The sequence below is a fragment of the Oreochromis niloticus genome, linkage group LG18 (genome assembly GCF_001858045.2).
Source record: "Oreochromis niloticus isolate F11D_XX linkage group LG18, O_niloticus_UMD_NMBU, whole genome shotgun sequence".
Lineage (NCBI taxonomy): Eukaryota > Metazoa > Chordata > Actinopteri > Cichliformes > Cichlidae > Oreochromis > Oreochromis niloticus.
In genome coordinates, this window is record NC_031982.2 from 11628618 (window position 1) to 11646329 (window position 17712).

General features: G+C 41.3%; 1 protein-coding gene across 7 annotated transcripts in view; it reads left to right on the forward strand.

Annotated features, from left to right (window-relative positions):
- Positions 1-17712, forward strand: part of pde4ca (phosphodiesterase 4C, cAMP-specific a) — a 50218-nt gene that overhangs the window by 22010 nt on the left and 10496 nt on the right. For 3 of the 7 annotated variants that reach the window (XM_005476088.3, XM_005476089.4, XM_019347711.2), the window contains 2 exons: positions 16551-16742; positions 17479-17523. In XM_005476088.3, coding sequence (XP_005476145.1) covers positions 16551-16742; positions 17479-17523 — 237 coding nt within the window. Of the gene's footprint in view, positions 1-1830; positions 2857-16550; positions 16743-17478; positions 17524-17712 lie in introns of those variants that run through there. The other 4 variants (XM_019347708.2, XM_005476090.4, XM_005476091.4 and 1 more) reach the window with 3 other exon arrangements.

A 17712-nucleotide genomic window follows, 5' to 3' on the forward strand; every position in this document is an offset into this window, starting at 1 on the left:
ATGTTGTGGTGGGATCTTAAGTGAGCTGTGCAAAACTCCATGAGCTGAAACAGCAAAGAAAAGTGGGTCAAATTATTGTTGTGGAGGAATTTGATGAAGTCATATAGAAAGCAGTTACCTCAAATTATTGCAGATAAATGTGACGCTGAATCATGGGGTGTAAGTTTTTAAAAGGAGTGCATACATTCCTGTGAAGACTTCCTTTTTCACATGACTGCTGCAAACAGCAGTTTGGGGCGATCGTGGCTCAAGAGTTTGGCCTTCGCCTTGTAATCGGAAGGTTGCCGGTTCGAGCCCTGGCTTGGATAGTCTTGGTCGTTGTGTCCTTGGGCAAGACACTTCACCCGTTGCCTACTGGTGGTGGTCAGAGGGCCCGGTGGCGCCAGTGTCCGGCAGCCTCGCCTCTGTCAGTGCGCCCCAGGGTGGCTGTGGCTGCAATGTAGCTTGCCATCACCAGTGTGTGAATGTGTGTGTGAATGGGTGGATGACTGGATATGTAAAGCGCTATATAAATACAGGCCATTTACCATAATATTAATACTACAAGCATATAGTTAATGATAAGCTCCTTGGTTTACAAATAACACATGTTCAGTAATTAGCTGGACATGCTAAGAACTGCAGTTTGTGTTAGAGCAGATTAGAGGCTGATCGATTTATCAGCGGAACGACGTTATCAGCAAATATTCTCTATTTTATTTATTATGGCTCATAAATGCAAATGTAATGATTTATGGTATGACGATAACATCTTATGAGTGTTGATATTCTATAGTTTGTCCACCAGAGGGCACTCTGCAAAATTCCCTGTTGGCACCAACCTGCTGATCCAAGCAGAGTCGGCAGAACATAAATAAGTAAATGAAAAACTACACAAAACAACTCTGCTTTTGTTTTTGTGTCTGAAAAAACAGAAAATATCAGCTGATATATTGGAATATCAGATATTTAAATCACCAAATATCTGTATTGGTCCTAAATATCTTGTATCTGTTAGGCTCTAGAGCAGATACACATGTTGTCCATGAATTGCTTTCACTTCTTTCCTTGCAGTTTTAGTTAGTTTAAAAAAATATACTTATTAAAAAAAACACCACAGTTCATATCTTCAGGCTGCAATGCCCTATAGTCCAGCTTTAGCACCTGGTCAGTGGATACTATTACAATTAAAACTGATATTCAGTACCAAATACTCTCTAAATTGTAACAAGGAATTATCAAATTATTAATTTTTTTTACAAAGCTGTTTGTCCTCAAAGAAAAACACCAGATTTAATCTGTCTCTGTCTCTAAAATAGCTGCCTCGTGTCTCATTTTGCTGATTTCTTGTTAAACATTCTTTTATGAAAGTTTTCGTTTGGAGACAGAAAGTTAACCTAAGCTAAGGCTTCATATTTACTTTTCACATTTATGCTCTTCAAATACACAATCTGTTTAGGTCATGGGTGACCTTGCGTGTGCCTAAGCCTGTGCATGAGTACATATTGTGTGTGTGTGTGTGTGTGTGTGTGTGTGTGTGTGTGTGTTCTTCGTTCTCAGCAGTCTGTGTCCCAAGAGCTACTTATTGTAATACCGTATCACACTCATCCTGCCATCAATCTCTTTACCTAACACATACATGGCCTCCCCAACACACACACACACTGTGCCCAACGATCCTGCAGTGGTATTAAGATTGTGTAAGAGAGAGAGCAGGAAGGGGTTAAAATGTCTATAACATTTAGGGAAGGCAGGGACCGTGCTGGCTCTTCTCCCGCCTCTTTTCTCAGCTCTGACCTCACTCTGAAACTTGCTCCCCTTTAAGTCTAATGCATACACACACACACACACACGCAGGCACGCATGCACACACACACACACACACACACACACCTAGAGACACTTGTTGAGTCACATGCCTGCATACACACTTGTTCAGCAGTGCACATGCTCACTAACACACACATTTACACAACCAGCTTGTACAGCTCTGTGCACATTCTGTGGCACGTCTGAACAAAAAGTACACACACACACACGCAGATGACAGGACTACTGTGACAGACTGGAGCAGGAGAGCAAGTTTGTCCAGGGAAAGGAAATAAGTCTGTTTGTTCGGTGATTAAAGGTGTAGCAGCCAAAGGGGGTAGGAGGAAGCGCAGGGAGAGAAACAGAAGACGAGTGTGAGAGAGAGAGAGAGCAGACAGACAGAAAGGGAGAGGGGGAAGAGGGCAACAGTGTTGCGTTACATTTAGACCCAGAGCAAAGACAAGATGTACATGGGGGACCGATTAATGGAGCTCTGCTGAGAGTGATGAAAAGCTTTTTCTACAGCCTGCAAGGCAGACAGACGTGCAGCTGGGAGAGTGCAGCCTGGAGGAATTCAGGTGCTCAGGACAGATTACACTCAAACATTTATACGTATCATCCCAGAGAAAGCAACACTTCACCAGAATACAGGAGCGACAGCTTCGCCCGGGGCGGCAGATTCCATCGTGCCATTCATCCTGGCACTCCTCTGGAGCCGCTGGTCATAGAGCTGGTGTCCACTCCTGCCAGAGGTAATGCCACCTCCCGGGAAGCCGTGGAGAGCTGGACAGCCTGATCGAGCGAGACAGACGAGGAAGCGGGACGGACTTTACAGAGATGAGAGCGGCCACAAGCTGAGGAGAACCAAGAGAGGGAGACAAGCGGAGTCGCCGAGAAGAGGAGGGTGAGGACGAGTTACAGAGAGTAGGCTAAAGAAAAGATGAGTGTGCCAACGAACTGTGGGTTCTTTTACTCTGTGGAACGGAGTATCACAGTGCGGAGTGGGAACATTTGGGGATCACCGTGTGCTGTCAACAGGCCTATTGACATCATGCAGAAACGCAGGCGGTAATTAAGAGCTATGTTATTTACTCTCGGTGCTTTTGTCTTCCTTTTCTTCATGTCTTCTTTCATCTCTTAAACACACAGACATACACAGCGAATGTGTCATTATGCAGATGTGCATGAAGTTGGGGAGCATGGGTCTACTGGTAAAACTGGCTTTTATTGAAACCAAAGTTTATTTCCAAGTACCTAAAACACTGCATCGCTCGTAGGGTATCACTGTCTATTTCTTTCTTTTCGATCCTTATAGTTAAAACAGGAACATACAGGAGTGACTCTAATGGGATTAAAAAAACAATCACAAACCTCTTTTTTTTTACTGTATATCTGAATATGGAAGTGTTTAGACTGCAAACTGTTTTTATCAGCTGCGATATTTACAAAAACATTTTTTCTTTATCAGTTATTTTGGTCCAAATCAGCATTTCCTTAAATAAATTTTTTTTTTTATCACATTTCCTCTTCAGCCCTTTTCAGGCACTGTTCCAGATGAGAACAGTGCCCGCTGTCGTATCTTTTTTTTCATTATGAAGACATCTTGCAGCTTTCAACAAGAGTCAAACTAAGAGAGGAGAAAGGGCGTGTGAAAGTAATAGCTTTTGGATCATTTGAATATTGCAGTATATCCTGGTTGGGGGAAAAAAAAACAAAAATTCTGGTTGCCGTCCAGATATTTTTTAAATTCATAATTACCACCGTGGCTTAGAAAGCAGTACACAAGTCCAACTGTAATTTCAAATGTGTGTGAGAGATTTAATGCAGACTATACAGTGATGGAGTAGTGAAGTGGAGCAATTATGTAACAGATTTATATTAATACCTTTAAAACAAAAATGGCAAAATCGGAGAAAACACATCTAAACACTCTTCATTTTTCTGATGTCGCTGCTTTACAGAAAACCTGCTGCCCTTCAGAGATGCAGGTTTTGCATGGTGGCTTACTTAATTCATGATTTTTGCTGCTGTAGCAGTGAGCCGGCCTGTTTCTGTTACACATTAACAAAGTTTTCATGTGAAGGAAAAACGTCAGGATGTTTTTTCTGTGTGTCTCGCACATCGGTTTGAGAAATCCTGTTTCGTAACGCGATACTTTTTTCTCATTAAGGCTTATCTATCTGACATGCAGCTTGAATGCTGCTGTCCTTCTCATAGGAAAAATTCCTGCAGAACTTTTGTAATTTCACACATAATCCTCAGTGCCAGCAGGGAGGCTCTGAAGGAGGACTCGGAGATAAAGCCGTGTTTACATTACTGTCCTCTGTCCTGTTTCTCAGGCTGGGTCTTTGTTTATCAGATGTAACGCAGAACATTTGTGAGCAGTGGGGATTTTAAAGGGCAGTTGCCCCATATGATTTTATTGCTCTTGGGGGCCCATGCCAGGAAAAGCAACTGACTTCTACTCTTAAACAAGCAAAATTACCTAAAAATGTCAAACTGTGGAGACACTGGACGTTTGCTCATTACGTTACTGCTCGAATTACTTCCACCCGTGGATCTAAAAAGGTCAGAGCTTTACGAGCAGCCGTCTTTGCTGGAGTAGATCGGTAAATGTGCCCAAAGAGGGGAATCAGAAACCGGGAGGTAGAGATCTTTATTTGGATTGAGTTATTTTATCTGGGAGGTTGTACCGGTGATGCTGATGGAAGAACTGACTCTTGCTGGAGCCTGAGTTCCAATAAACGGCCTGTTTTTTTTTTCAGTAATTTGTTACAGGAAGTCCAAGCAGAGTAGAAACACATGAGATTATCAGAGACAGCCTTATGAAGTATATGCATTTATTTTATAATTGGTAGTATAAACCATTTTTATGCTCTTTATATCTTTTTTCATACCTCCCCTCTTTTTTTTATCCTCCCTTTTGTTATTTGTCAGCCAGTCCACATAAAGTAGATCACAGCTGATATCTATGGAGCCACTGTAGACACTGATGTCAGCCTCGGCTCCTTTTGTCTATAAAATATAGTCATGCATGAGTAGATCCCCACATAGGCATGAGATGAACTGACAAATTAAACCTGCATGGGGAGGAAGGATATAAATCTGCAGCGTTTGACATCAGACACCAAACTTAGAGCGTCTCATGTGGCCACAGTGCGTGATTTAAAGGCCAATTATCTCACTTAACTGCAGAAGAAAACATGAAAGTAGGCCTTCTACTTAGATGGATATGTGCTGAGGTTATGCATGTTTTTACATGTCTGTGAGCGCAGCAGATAGAAGGGTTGGTGCTTTTATGCATGCCATGCTATTTTCTTTAAGTTGGTGGGTGAGTGCTGACGATATTTTTGCGCCCAGTGGTGGTTACTGGTTTCTCCTTTCAGCTGTTTTAAACTTTTCTGAAACTTGGATAGATAAATTCTCACGCAATTCATGGGACAGTAGCAGCTCATCGGCGTGTAAAGCTTTTTTTATTTGAATGTTGTGGAAGTAATATTTGCCTTAAGGTATTAAAATAGCCTGTTAGGCACGTCTAATTTAACTATATTTGCTTCTATTTTGCTGAGATCAACATGATGGAGAGGGGGCCACTAAAGCTGTGAAGGTTAGCACCAACACCTCACATCAAGAAGGTCCTGTGTTTGAATCCGCCTGGATGGCTTCCTCCCATGGTCCAGAACTTCCATGTTAGCTTAACTGGTGATTTCAAAGTGGCTGTAGGTGTGAGTGGTTGTGTGTCCCTGTTTGTTAGCCCTGCAACAGATCGACGACATGTCCAGAGAGTACCGCGCCTCTTGCTCTGTGATAGCTGAGATAGGCTCCAGCCCCACGCTGACCCTGAGTTGAAGTGGAAAAAGATGGAAGAATTGGGTAGATTTATAAAAATAATAAGACCAAATATAAAAACTGGCAGACAGAGACTGCAACAAACTATTTTAATAATACAGAATTTCATCTTCAACCTTTCAGCATGCTGGGGCCCAGCTGGGAGCTTCACTTTTACTCCCTAGTCAAACTTAAAGCCAAACAGTTTTGGAACTTGCATGCAAGTCAAGCTATAGTAAAATAAATGCAACACTGTGGTAACTGTAGTTGCATTGTATGGCATGGTAACAATATTTCTGAGTCGGTAAAAGTGGTGTGACTTCATCCCTTATTATGGAAAAATAGATGATGGTGGTAATTCTTTTGCAGTGGGTCACAGTTAGTTCCTTTTTTACATTCATGGTGATCTCAGGGTGAATCCCTCACAGCAAACTTTAAAAGCAAACTTTTAAACTGGCCAGCGGAAATACCTGCAAAGTTAACCCGTCCTCAGCAGGACGTCTATGGCTCTTTTCCTTTGTACCTCTCGTGGGTAAAAGGTTTACGTTGTTATTTTTTGCATAACAAATCACAGAGCCCGCTCTTGTTGTCGGGTCGAAAATTAAAAGCTGGGTGATTAGCTCCATCGATTTGAGCCGTTTCTCTTCTCCCCCCCTCTCTCGAGCCCATTTGCAGGCAGCTGTGTGTCCACAGGCTGTTGATCTAATTTACCTCAGCCATGTCAGCAGAGGGCTGCGCACAAAATTAACAGTGACACGGAATATCATGCAGGTTTGACAGTGATGGAAGGGATGGAAAAATCCTAAAGATTATTTCTAAATAAACCACTGATGGCAAATACAAGTGTGGGCTTTGTTAGGTGTTTGGGAGTTATGCTCAGGGTAATTTAATATAAATTAAGTGCGTTACAATGCTGACAGTTTTGGCAGTAAAGCTGAGCTTTAGACGTGCGTTTTTAGAAACCCAATACTCTCCCCTGTCAATTCAACCTGGGAGGAGAGGAGGAGGAAAGAGAAATCTTCATCTGCCTAATTTATCAACGTCTCTAAGTGTGAATGTTGGATCCACACTAACGCTTTAGATGCCAACTCCTGTTAAGTAGTTTCTAGATAGATGTTCCTTGTTACTGCTTCATTTACGTACACAGACTCTTGTCTTTGAGATAATCGCACAACACTTGTGCCGGGGTCAAATATTATCTGACTTTGCCAGGTCACTGCGGGCTTGATAAATGAATCCAAGCTTTCAGTCGCCGCGCTCATTTGCAGAAGTGATTAACTCATCTTGTGCCCACTACGCTTCATAACTCTCACAGGTCCTGGCAAAGTAGAGGAGGTGTCTCAGCCAAAAGCCACTTTGTCGTAATAAATGTCTCCTGAAAGTGTTTCCAAAGCATTTCTTAATTCATCAATGCTTCCTAGTGATGGTGTGGCCCACGGGGAGTGAAGCGACATGGACCATCTGTCTCAGACGGAGGCAGCAGGTCCGCTGATGGGTTGCAGGCCCGAGGCGCACGGACGAGCATGGCTGTGAAACCGCTCTCTCACCTGTGTTTTTAAATGGACGCATGAGTTGCAGACTACTTAGTTTCAGTAGCCGGTGATGACCTCACAGGAAGATTCATCATGCATAGGTTACTTATATTTAAAGATGTGGCCTGTATGTGCACTTCAGTTTGTTACAAAGCATGAAAACCACACAGGGTTATGAAATTGTGTCATTTTCTCCAGGTTGCTTAATACAGGCTTGAAAATGTGGGCTTTATGACTGACTTGTGTTAAATAAATTATTTTTATTGGAAAAAAAGAAGCTTAAACTTTTTTGTCTTTACTGTCACGTCTATTTTATTTATAGCCTATAGTTATACCCAAAGTGCTTTAGAGACAGGAACATTTACATTCCAGGTCTCCAAAAAACACAGTTTCAAAATACATGAAAAGCTGAGAGGTGTATATTGTTGTGTTAGCAAACGGAGGGATTTGTTGGTCATTAAAATACGTTCAGAATTTACAAACTAATGATGATATTTTTAAGTACCTTATTTTTATATTTTTATCCAGCAGTCTGTTGACACTGTAACTGCAGAGACTGTGGATGCACATCCATGCAGCCCCGTACTGATTGTGTGCCTTGTAGGGCCTCTCTGCCTAACAATTACGCGACCAGGTTAGGTCCTTCCGGGTAAACGAGTCCCCTACAGTCTTTTGCAAACCTTAAGCTGGATCTTCTTTCCTCTTTTCTTATTTGTGCAACTCCAGACCTGCCCCCTGCACTTCACCCCAGCTGCCATTTTCAGTTTGTAGGTCGCTTGATGTCATCCTACATTTGTGACATTCGACATTCGAATGAGCTGTGAGTCGTCCCTGTCCCCGAGGGTTGTTTTCACCCTCCTCTGGTCTGAGGTTTGTTGTTAGCGATATTGCTTGTTGTTGTTGTTTTAATGAATCATTTTAATGTGGAAGCAATTACGTCTATGAGTAAAGCTGGAATTTAACGCTTTGTTGCCTGACTTAAAACTGTTTGTTTCCAACACTTGGCGTGATTAATAGTATTTTTTTTAATTCTTTTTTCTTTTGAGGTGCTCCTATCACTGTTCATTGCAGTCAAGTTTGTTTTTTAGAGGAGCGATGGCCACAGCAGCAGTTTTTAGACTTTTCCTCATTAAATGAAATTTGGTTGAAGTTAATACCATGAGGTGGACTTGCATTGAAGTGGCTTTTAACTGCATTGAGATACTGATTTATTTATTATTTAAAATCTGGAGTTGAAGTTAGAGGTTTTCCAATGCAAGGAGTCCTTTATGTATATGTATGACCCACTGTTCACTTGCAATTTAAACAACAGTTCGCACTGAAATAGAGGTCAGCTTCATATCTATCTTTTGTCAGCAAGATATCCACACGTCATTCTACAGCTTGTCGCTCTAACAGCGAGTTTCTCTTTTGGGGTTCATTCAAGGAAAGGCAAAGAGGAACATTTGAAGAAAAAGGAATGTGTTTGCAGTGACAGATTCGTTATGCAAGTTCATTTTCATAGATTAGGCACAAAATATGCAAAAAAAAAAAAATATCTGGGCAATTTGGCTGCACTGAAATTCTTGGAATTCTTGCAGCTGATAGCGCTTGTGTAACTGTAACTTAAAACCATTTGTTGGAAAAATGAGTATTTCCTTCTTCCACTGCAACTCTGATTGTGACACCTCACCACTGCTTACACTGTATCAGCTAACTGATGACTGACAGCAAGATTGTCCTCGGCAGTCATTTCACATTGTAAACGGAATCAGAGCTCCACATCTAGACTTTATATTGTTTTTCAAAGGAAGAAAAAAATTTGAGAAAGACAGCTGGGTGTGACTCAAGCCATCAGAGGGAAAGTCCTGAGGAACCTGCAGTGTTTTACCTCTGACACTCATTTTCTCTAAGTTAAATAAATGCTGTTTGACAAATGTAATGTAATACTGCACGAGTGTTATATATATATATGTATAAATCCTGTTATTTATTCACCTTGACCGTAATGAGGAGGGAATCCATCCTTCCAGACTTTGCACACAGTCATTTCCGAGCAATCAGTACTGGACCTACCAGAAAATAAGGTTGCAGCTATGTGACTTATGATACTAGATAGACTACTAGATAGTCACCTTCCAAGAATTTTTCCTTGCCTGCAAGAACCGTTCAGATTTTCCTTACAGAGATAACAAGAATAATCTAACAACATGCTAACTATATACTTACCGATACTGACTTCTAAACCCTTTTGTTGCTTGAAGTTAGCTGATGGTAAGAGTTAATTATAGTGCTAACAGATAGATTATTTGAAAGTTCCTCTACAGGACTATCTAGGATTGCCTCTTTAGAAAGCATGCATTGTTTTAGGTTAATAGTTAATCACATTAAACGTGAAGTCTTCTGTTTCCTTAACCAGAATAGTAACTTCTTACAGTATGTCTATACAAAAGCTTTTACATCATCTAGGAAATTGTAAGTTTACCTCTTCTAAGCCAAATGTTAATTGTTCAGCTGTTAATAATCTAAGTATAGGTTGGGTCTTCATTTTTTAAGGCAATGATAAGATAAGGCAAATGATTCTGAGTCCCTGTCTTTGTAGTGTGTCTTCTACATTGGGTTACACACTTTTAAAACCAGTTTTTACTGGTTCGCTTAATTCTGAACAGTGGTTAGACATCAGTAGTACCAATGCACGATGTCTATAATTAGCTCTCCTCTGTCGCTCAGAGGCTGACCTGCTGGGCCTGTTTTTGTTGGCTGTAAAGTGTGAAAATAGCTAAACGGTTATTGTTTGTGTTGCTATTCACAACTACTTTCTTAAGCAGTCACAGCTGCACTCTGGTTTAGATGTCTGTGCTGCTTTGCTGTATGGTTTGAGAAAGATCTACAGCTTATATAGCAAAACTGCTCTGTGTGTATGTTTTAGGAGGATTATTCAGAAACAGAGAAACAAATTCTTACATATTTAGCTTATTCAGCTAAATGCTAATTTGGCTTTTTGAGAAATACACGTTTGCTTTGTTGTTGAACGTTAGCTCAGAAGCTAACTTTGCTTTGTGTAAGGGGCACAAAATCTACTTATAAGCTCCTGTAAAACTCACTAATAAACATGTCCTATCAACTAAAACATGAGCCTCGAATGAGATTAAATACTTGTTTTGTTTGTTTTCATGCCAAGCTAAGTTTAGCTAGGCTAATTGTCATAAGGCTGTTCCTTTTTTGAGTTAATGGTGCACAAGTCAGTTGTCAGTGACACAACAGACAAGACGGCCGATAAGTTTCTTTCTCTTAAATCTGTTGTGAGTGCTTTTATTATACAGTCATGTGAAATGAGGAACATTTGATCCTCTGTGAAACACCACAAGCTTTTTTCAGTCAATATCAAAATCTCAATAGATTTAGTGTTCTCCTGTAGAAAATGTACACCCATAGACTCAGAAGCTTATTTTGGGCCAACTGAGATAGAAATAACTTACAGGCTTTTTGCATAATTTGTCAGACCAGTGTCTGATATTTATTTCACCACTCTTCCATGCAACATTCATTTAGTGATCTGACAAGTCAAAGAGTTTTTTTGTTTGTTTTTTCTGTTTGAAATCCACATTTCGCAGCATTTAAGTCCAGTCCTCTCCACGACCCCCTTTTCTTTTTGAGCCATTACTTGGTGGATTTTCTTGGGTGTTAGAATTTTTATCATCTTCAATTCAAGGCAAATGTCCTTGCATGATGTTCAAACACACTACTTTAACTGCGCCATATTTCAGAGCATGGTTGGGAAGGTGAATTGATAAGATGCACTCATGGAAAAAGGAAACATTTTCCATGAGACGTGCTTATTGTTTTACCATACTTCATTTAAGCCACCCACAGTGTATAACATAATCAGATTTATAAAATAATCGTGACATTGCTTTTAGAAAATATTTAGAAGATGCAAGAAACCAATGAAAATATAAGTGTACTTTCAGAGATGGATTACAGCTGGTGCTCCGGGAAAAAGGATAAGGCGATTGTGAATTAATCTAGCTACACTGTCGACATGTAAACACATACCACCTCCATCGGGTTTCTTCACAGCCAGATTCAGTAACGTGATGTTACAGAATAGAAGAAGAAGACGTGCAAGACAAACAACAGGGTGGTCCTGGCTGTGTGTGTGAAGGGCCACACAAGCGTCAGGAGAAAAAAAACACAACATTTATCCCAGAGCACAAACTGATGACTTATGTAATTCATACTCAAAATCGCCTCTGTGGATTTCTACTGTGGCCACTTTTACCACATCTGTTCTCCCTTTGTTCCCATTGTTCTGTGTGCTGAGCTACAGCGTGTGGACTCTCAGTTGCTGGTGTGAACTTTGTGGTCTCACTCAAGCCGGGCGGAGAATGTCTCTCGTGCCTCTAGTGCAGGCGAACCACGGTGTCATAATTTGACAGCATTGCTGCTTTTGTTTCACACTGACACATCGTCGCATACTAGAAATCATTTCAGATTATCTCCCAAGTATTACAAAAGATTTTCTCTTGCACGAAGCGAATGCTCTGTGCATCAGTTTATACGGCGTTTGAATAAATGTCCCAGCTCGTCGCGCAGCTCGGCTTTGGTGTAACTAATTCTACCTCTGGCTGTGTCACAGCAAAGGCCTGGGAGTGATGAATGAAGGTTCAGATGACAGCTTGCCCTGGTTTACAGGCCTATCTCGCCCTCGCTCTCTCCCTCTCTCGCTCGCTCTGCCCCGTTGCTCCTGTATTTTAATGCTCCCCAGATGGGATTGACGTTGCCATGACAGGCGGTGACGCAGGCGGGGTGTCAAGTGTCAGGGCCACTGACAGGTTGCCATCAATCACACTTGTTACCAGCCAGCCACTTAAATAACAAACATGGTAACACCTCTCTCTTTACACCTTTTTTTTTTTTTTTGACTAAAAGTCTTTGCCTTGTCCAGGAATGCTGGCTTCATTTGGTCTTTAGACAAGAGAAGTAATTAAGTGTGCAAGTGCATGTGCATGCATATCCACCTTTGAAGCCTGGTGTGCGACTGCAGATGCCAAATTAGGATGGTTCTATTTAACCATATCCAATCTCAAACAGGTGGCACATTACGCGTTTCAGCTGGCTTTTTAGCTTTTATATGAGATTTTATTTTCACCGTCTCTGCACGTAGAAAAACATTTCATGTTTCTTTTACAGTGTGGCAATAATTAAGAATAAAAGTAGCTCAAGTTTTTCTTCAGTGATTAATTTGATTTATCTGCAGAAAACTTCGTCTCTACCTCATTATTTTACAATGCATACAATGTGCAAGTTCAAAGACCCGGCCCAAAATCGTCAGAATGCATGTTTTGTCTGTGGTAAAGCTACAGTGATACAAATATCTGAATAATAAATTATTAAATGAATAACATGCCTCAGTTTTCTCTGTTCAGACATGCACATTGACCGGCTGTAGCACTTTCACTAAGGCCCAGCAGAGGGACTCTGTCCTCAGAGTGGATGAATAGATTATTTTAATTCGGCAGGAAGAACCTAAAATACACGTTAGCTATCACTCATCACCAGTTTTATCCGGACTATAATTAACACCTTCCCACACTAACAGGGATATTTTTTAAAAATCCCTTTTTTTAAATTCTTGGAGCAGAGAAGAGTGGAGAGTGGGAAGGGTGCCGGAGAAGGAGGAGAGGTGGGCAGGCGGGTGGGTGGGTGCCAGTTGTGAAAAACAAAAAGACAATGGAGGAGTCATTTCTGAAGACCAACCAGCCACAGAGCTTCTGTGGGAGCTTCCTGTTCAGACGATGTGCACACTGAGCCTGAACCTTGACCTTTGACCTCAGAATGCCTCAGCTGACAGATTTAATGCACATTTTGTTAACTGTATAGTTAAAGATCGTGCACATCGGAGGTGTGCAGAAAATACTGGAATATTCTGGTTTCACTGTTCTTAGTGTGAAACGACATTACAAGAAAAACTGTAAACAGCTTTTTTCATTTTTTCCAAATATAGAAAATCACAATTCAGCTGTTTAGAAAATTATAAAATCCGTAACTCACAACTTTACAGCCTCAACAGCAACTATTTTTTTCAAAAATAGCTGTTTTTGAGTTATTGTTTTACTTTATCACTTATTTAGATCTCCATCGCTTGTTTCCATGGTAACAGCTACTTTCCCCTTTTTTCTTTTTTTTGCTACATAAATTAAAGAATTTGTTATAAAACTGTATGAACCACAACTAGAAGATTGTGATTTCACAATGCAAAAATACTACGTGTTTTGTCTGCTGGGGTGCTTGAGTACGAGGTGAGCAGTGAAGTGTCACGAGTGAGTCAGGATTCCCTTCCCTGCACTGAGCTCACAACAGCTCAGCGAGAGATAAAGAGAGAAAAACTGGAAGTGAAAAAAAAAAGCGGTGGGGGAATGGCGTAGGCGGTATTTTGATCCGCGGTCTAATTTTAGCTCGGTATCGGCTTCAAATAGAAACTCCTCCATAAATATTCATGAATGGAGGGAAGAATCTGCTGCTCTGTGAGGCAGAGACGGCAAACAGAGAGCGAAAGAGAGAGAGGAGGGCTCTGAATTCTACCTGAAGGTTATTTTTAGCTGCAGTGTTGCCTTTCTCGATTCACATGCGAGCGGAGGTTAATTTTAGCTGCACAGACAGAGACGTGCGGAAATACAAACAGATTCATAATCAGAGCACGCGAGGAGAGCAGCGGGCGCAGCATTAATACAGAGGACACGATGAGAGAGATGGGTTAAATTGGAAAGATGAAAAGGTGAGGAGAGCGTGACCATCTCCCCACCTCAGTAATTTGAGATTAAAATACACACATTGTAGGCGTACATCATTGGGACTCATTGTTTGTATTATTTACACATAAAATTATGATTTATTTTTACCCCTTGCACACACAGCCAGTCTGTCATTCGTGCACGCTCACTCTAGCAGCCACGCTGGCACAGTCCCACTGTACTGTGTCTGACATTTTAGTCACTCGCACTTTCTTGGCCTTATTATCTGAGTCCCTGGACTTCTGTGATGCAGTCAGTGTGTCTGAATCTGTCACATGAACGGAGGGAAATCAGCTTCTGCTGTTATGTAATAGCCGGTAACACACCAACGTCTTGGGGGGGAGAGTACTGCAGAACGCAGCAGGCATGAGAGGAATGAATGCAGTGTTTTTATGCATGCCAACTGTAAAGGCTGGATTGTAGCAGCACAACTCTGCAAATGCCAAAGTTGGTCAATAGCTCATGGATTGGAGTAAAAGGTAGTCATTCATGGGGGCAGCAGATAGCTGTGGTTTTGCTCAAGTTGTGTCAAATGTCAAAAATGTTGACCATGTGAAAAACACATTATTACTCCCCACCTTCTATACTGTGCACTCACTGACCGCCGACTTTGTTAGCTACACCTCTTTAACTGTTTGTTAATGGAAACATCTGCCAGTCGAATGGCAACAACTTGGTGCAGGTAGGCATGTAGCCATGGTCACTTTGAAGCTGAACATTTAAATGGAGCATCAACTGCTGTATGCAACACAGTGTGCAGCGACTATATATGTTGTTAACGTCTTTCAATGTGTGCATTTTGTTACACTCTAGACCCCACACAGCTGCACAAGAATCTGATTTAGTGGTAATTTTATCACTGACATTTTGGGTTTGTGTGTTATTATTCTCTAACACTTTGGAACCCATACCTGCACCATGAGATTTTTATTTTGAAATATTGGTTTCCCTGTTCTGTTTATTTGAAAGGGATCAAATGTGTCTCAGCATCTGCCCTTGCAAAATCCTCCATGTTCTGCTAATGGTTGTTTTACTAAAGTGTGGATTTCTATTCTGGAGCTCCTCACGCTGTTCAGCAAAAGGAGATGCGTTGCCAAACGGAGCTGCTGGCCGAAAGTCTCCGAGGCTCAGAGCAACGCTGTGAGAAAGTAGAAATGTGGATCACGGGAGAAACATGCTTAGACTGTGAAGAAGGACCTTGCCGTGCCTTCGTTTGTTGTTTTCCTCTAGTCAGACGGTGTTTTTCAGGAGGAACTCCTCTTCACCTGACGCGGTGCTATTTTTAGGCTCGCCTCTCTCGTGTAACCCACGTCAGCACTGTGCTGCTATTTTTATCTCTGCTGTTCGCTCACAGTCGGGATTCATCTGTATGTACACGCGCGCACACAGACACACACACATACTTGTATCACGAGACCATCACATTATCTAAACAAAATTCGTGCCTTTACTATTGTTTCTCTGCATGATGATTGTGTAGCTGTGGAGTTCAAGTACGTCCAGGCTGGCTGCCTGACAGTCTCAGGTTTTGCTTGATTCGCTGTTTCAAATGCTATAATATCTTTTAATGTTCAATATATTAATAATGAAAAATGGGTCCATCCTGCCCATTAGCTGCTCTTTTTTGTATCACTCTAATGACACACTTAATGGATTTTAGCGGTTAGTTTTCCTGTTTATAAATCAGCTATAGCATTACACACAGCCACCAGTGCTGAGAGCTATTCTTCCTCTTTGGATCTCATCACCTCCTCATTTTGGTTTCAGTCTGACTTGGATGTGTTTTCTTATCCACCATTGTTGTTCAGCTTGAATTGTGGTGCTGATTTTAGCTTACTTCCTGAGCTGAGCTGAGCTCATATATGTCACAATGTCTTATCCTTTTTGTCACCCTTCTAAATTTGAATTTTGAGTTCTTATTGTGGTCTTTACTTCTATGTTACACTATTTCCTCTTCAAGAAAGGACAATATCAGAGTGAAAGCTTGTGTGATAGAAGTCCTTATAAGGTCTGTAGCGATGTTTTAGACATGGAATATTGCATCTTTTAGTAACTGTGTCCATGTTATTGTCACCAGAGGAGCACCAGTCTGGTTTACTTGTAACTGGAATTTTGTAAAAAGTTTGTCTGTCAATTTGGTCTGAAGGGAAATGCTTATTTCCACATTTATTCTCCCTTATTCTTTTTATTTTATGGCTGTTGCTTTTATACTGCCTGCAGCTCTTAATGGAGCTCGTTTTCTCACCTCAGTGCATGCTGACCCACTTGACCAGCCACTCGGTGTATTTCCAATAACGCTGTTGACAGCTGGTTTTCAGTTGCTCCTGCCTGATGCTGTAAGCAGTCACAAAGTGCTGAACTGTATTTGTGTGACAGACTCAGGGATAGATTCATATACAACAGCTGTTGTACACATGAATGCACAAATTGCAGATATTCTATGGGAGATATTTTATGGCACTGTGTGTCTAACAATGGAAAAACAAGCTTTCCAGGAAGCATGGACAGTTTGGATGGATTCATTTCTTCTATTTCCTTTCCTGAGCAAATCTACAAGCTGGTAAATTCCTAAATGGCCTCTTAAGCCATCTAACCTTAATAAATTCTCTTTGCATTTATGTCTTCTTAGTTTTGATGTGGAGAATGGATTGTCTGTGGGACGCAGCCCCCTGGACCCTCAGGCCAGCCCTAACTCTGGTCTGGCCCGACCGACCAATTTCCCTCACAGCCAGCGGAGGGAATCTTTCCTCTACCGCTCTGACTCCGACTTCGACCTTTCACCCAAAGGTCCCTCCAGAAACTCCTCCACTGCCAGTGACCTGTAAGTCTGCCAGTTGAAACTGTTAATCCTCTGTCTCTATGTATTGAGAGTGGCTTAAAACAATCCCTTTGGATAAATCCAATGCCCCGCCTAGGAATGTTGTTGCTTTAAATTTAGTAATCTGCTGATATCAAGTTCTCTAAAAGTAAAAAAAAGAGCTTTTTACATCACGGATAAAGGTTGTCAAAGTATCAACCGCCATTCCTGACGCTGTGCTTTTTATCCTAAAGGGATACCACTAGGATCACATGGATCATATTTGCATTTCTGCTTTTCTGTTCTTCTCTATCTGTTTGAGCTCAGAGGTTTCCGGGCTGGGGAAGCAGTATTGTGCCTCGATTTACGGGCTGGCTTCTTTACCTGTTTGCAGTTTGAGTTCTGAAGCCAAATGGCCTCGCAGTTTAACTATTTTACTTGTTTTTCATAGAGTGAAGAGGACTGATAAGAAAGATCCACCTTGAGAAGATTTAGCTTTCTCAAAGACTTTATTAGGACATGCTATGTATTGCTCGCAGCTGTTTTCCCATCACAAAGTGCTTGAATGTCAAATCTATTCCACTGGGATTCTAAAGAAAGGAATATTTTGTTTGTTTTTCTGTGTGTCTCAGTTACATCCCCAAGCAAGACATTATAGATTTCATGCTATCTAAAAAAAAAAAGAAAGAAAGAAAAACTTTGGTTTTGTAATTGAAGCAGTCACAGATCTCTTCAACCTCTTGCCTATCTGTTTTTAAAGGGAAGAAAGCTTGAAGCATTGGGAAGTCAACTGGTTGTCATCTCGGTGAGAAGAACATGATAAACAAAATAAATTAGGGCGAAAATAAACCCACACTGGCTCTGTCCCCTGAAGGCCTCTTCTGCATTCCCTCTGGATGGCTTCATGATCATTTCCCTCCTTTCTCCTGATGACTAAATATCAAAAACCTCTCTTGTGACCCATGTCAGGCTCTCTAAAACACCCCGTTCTCTT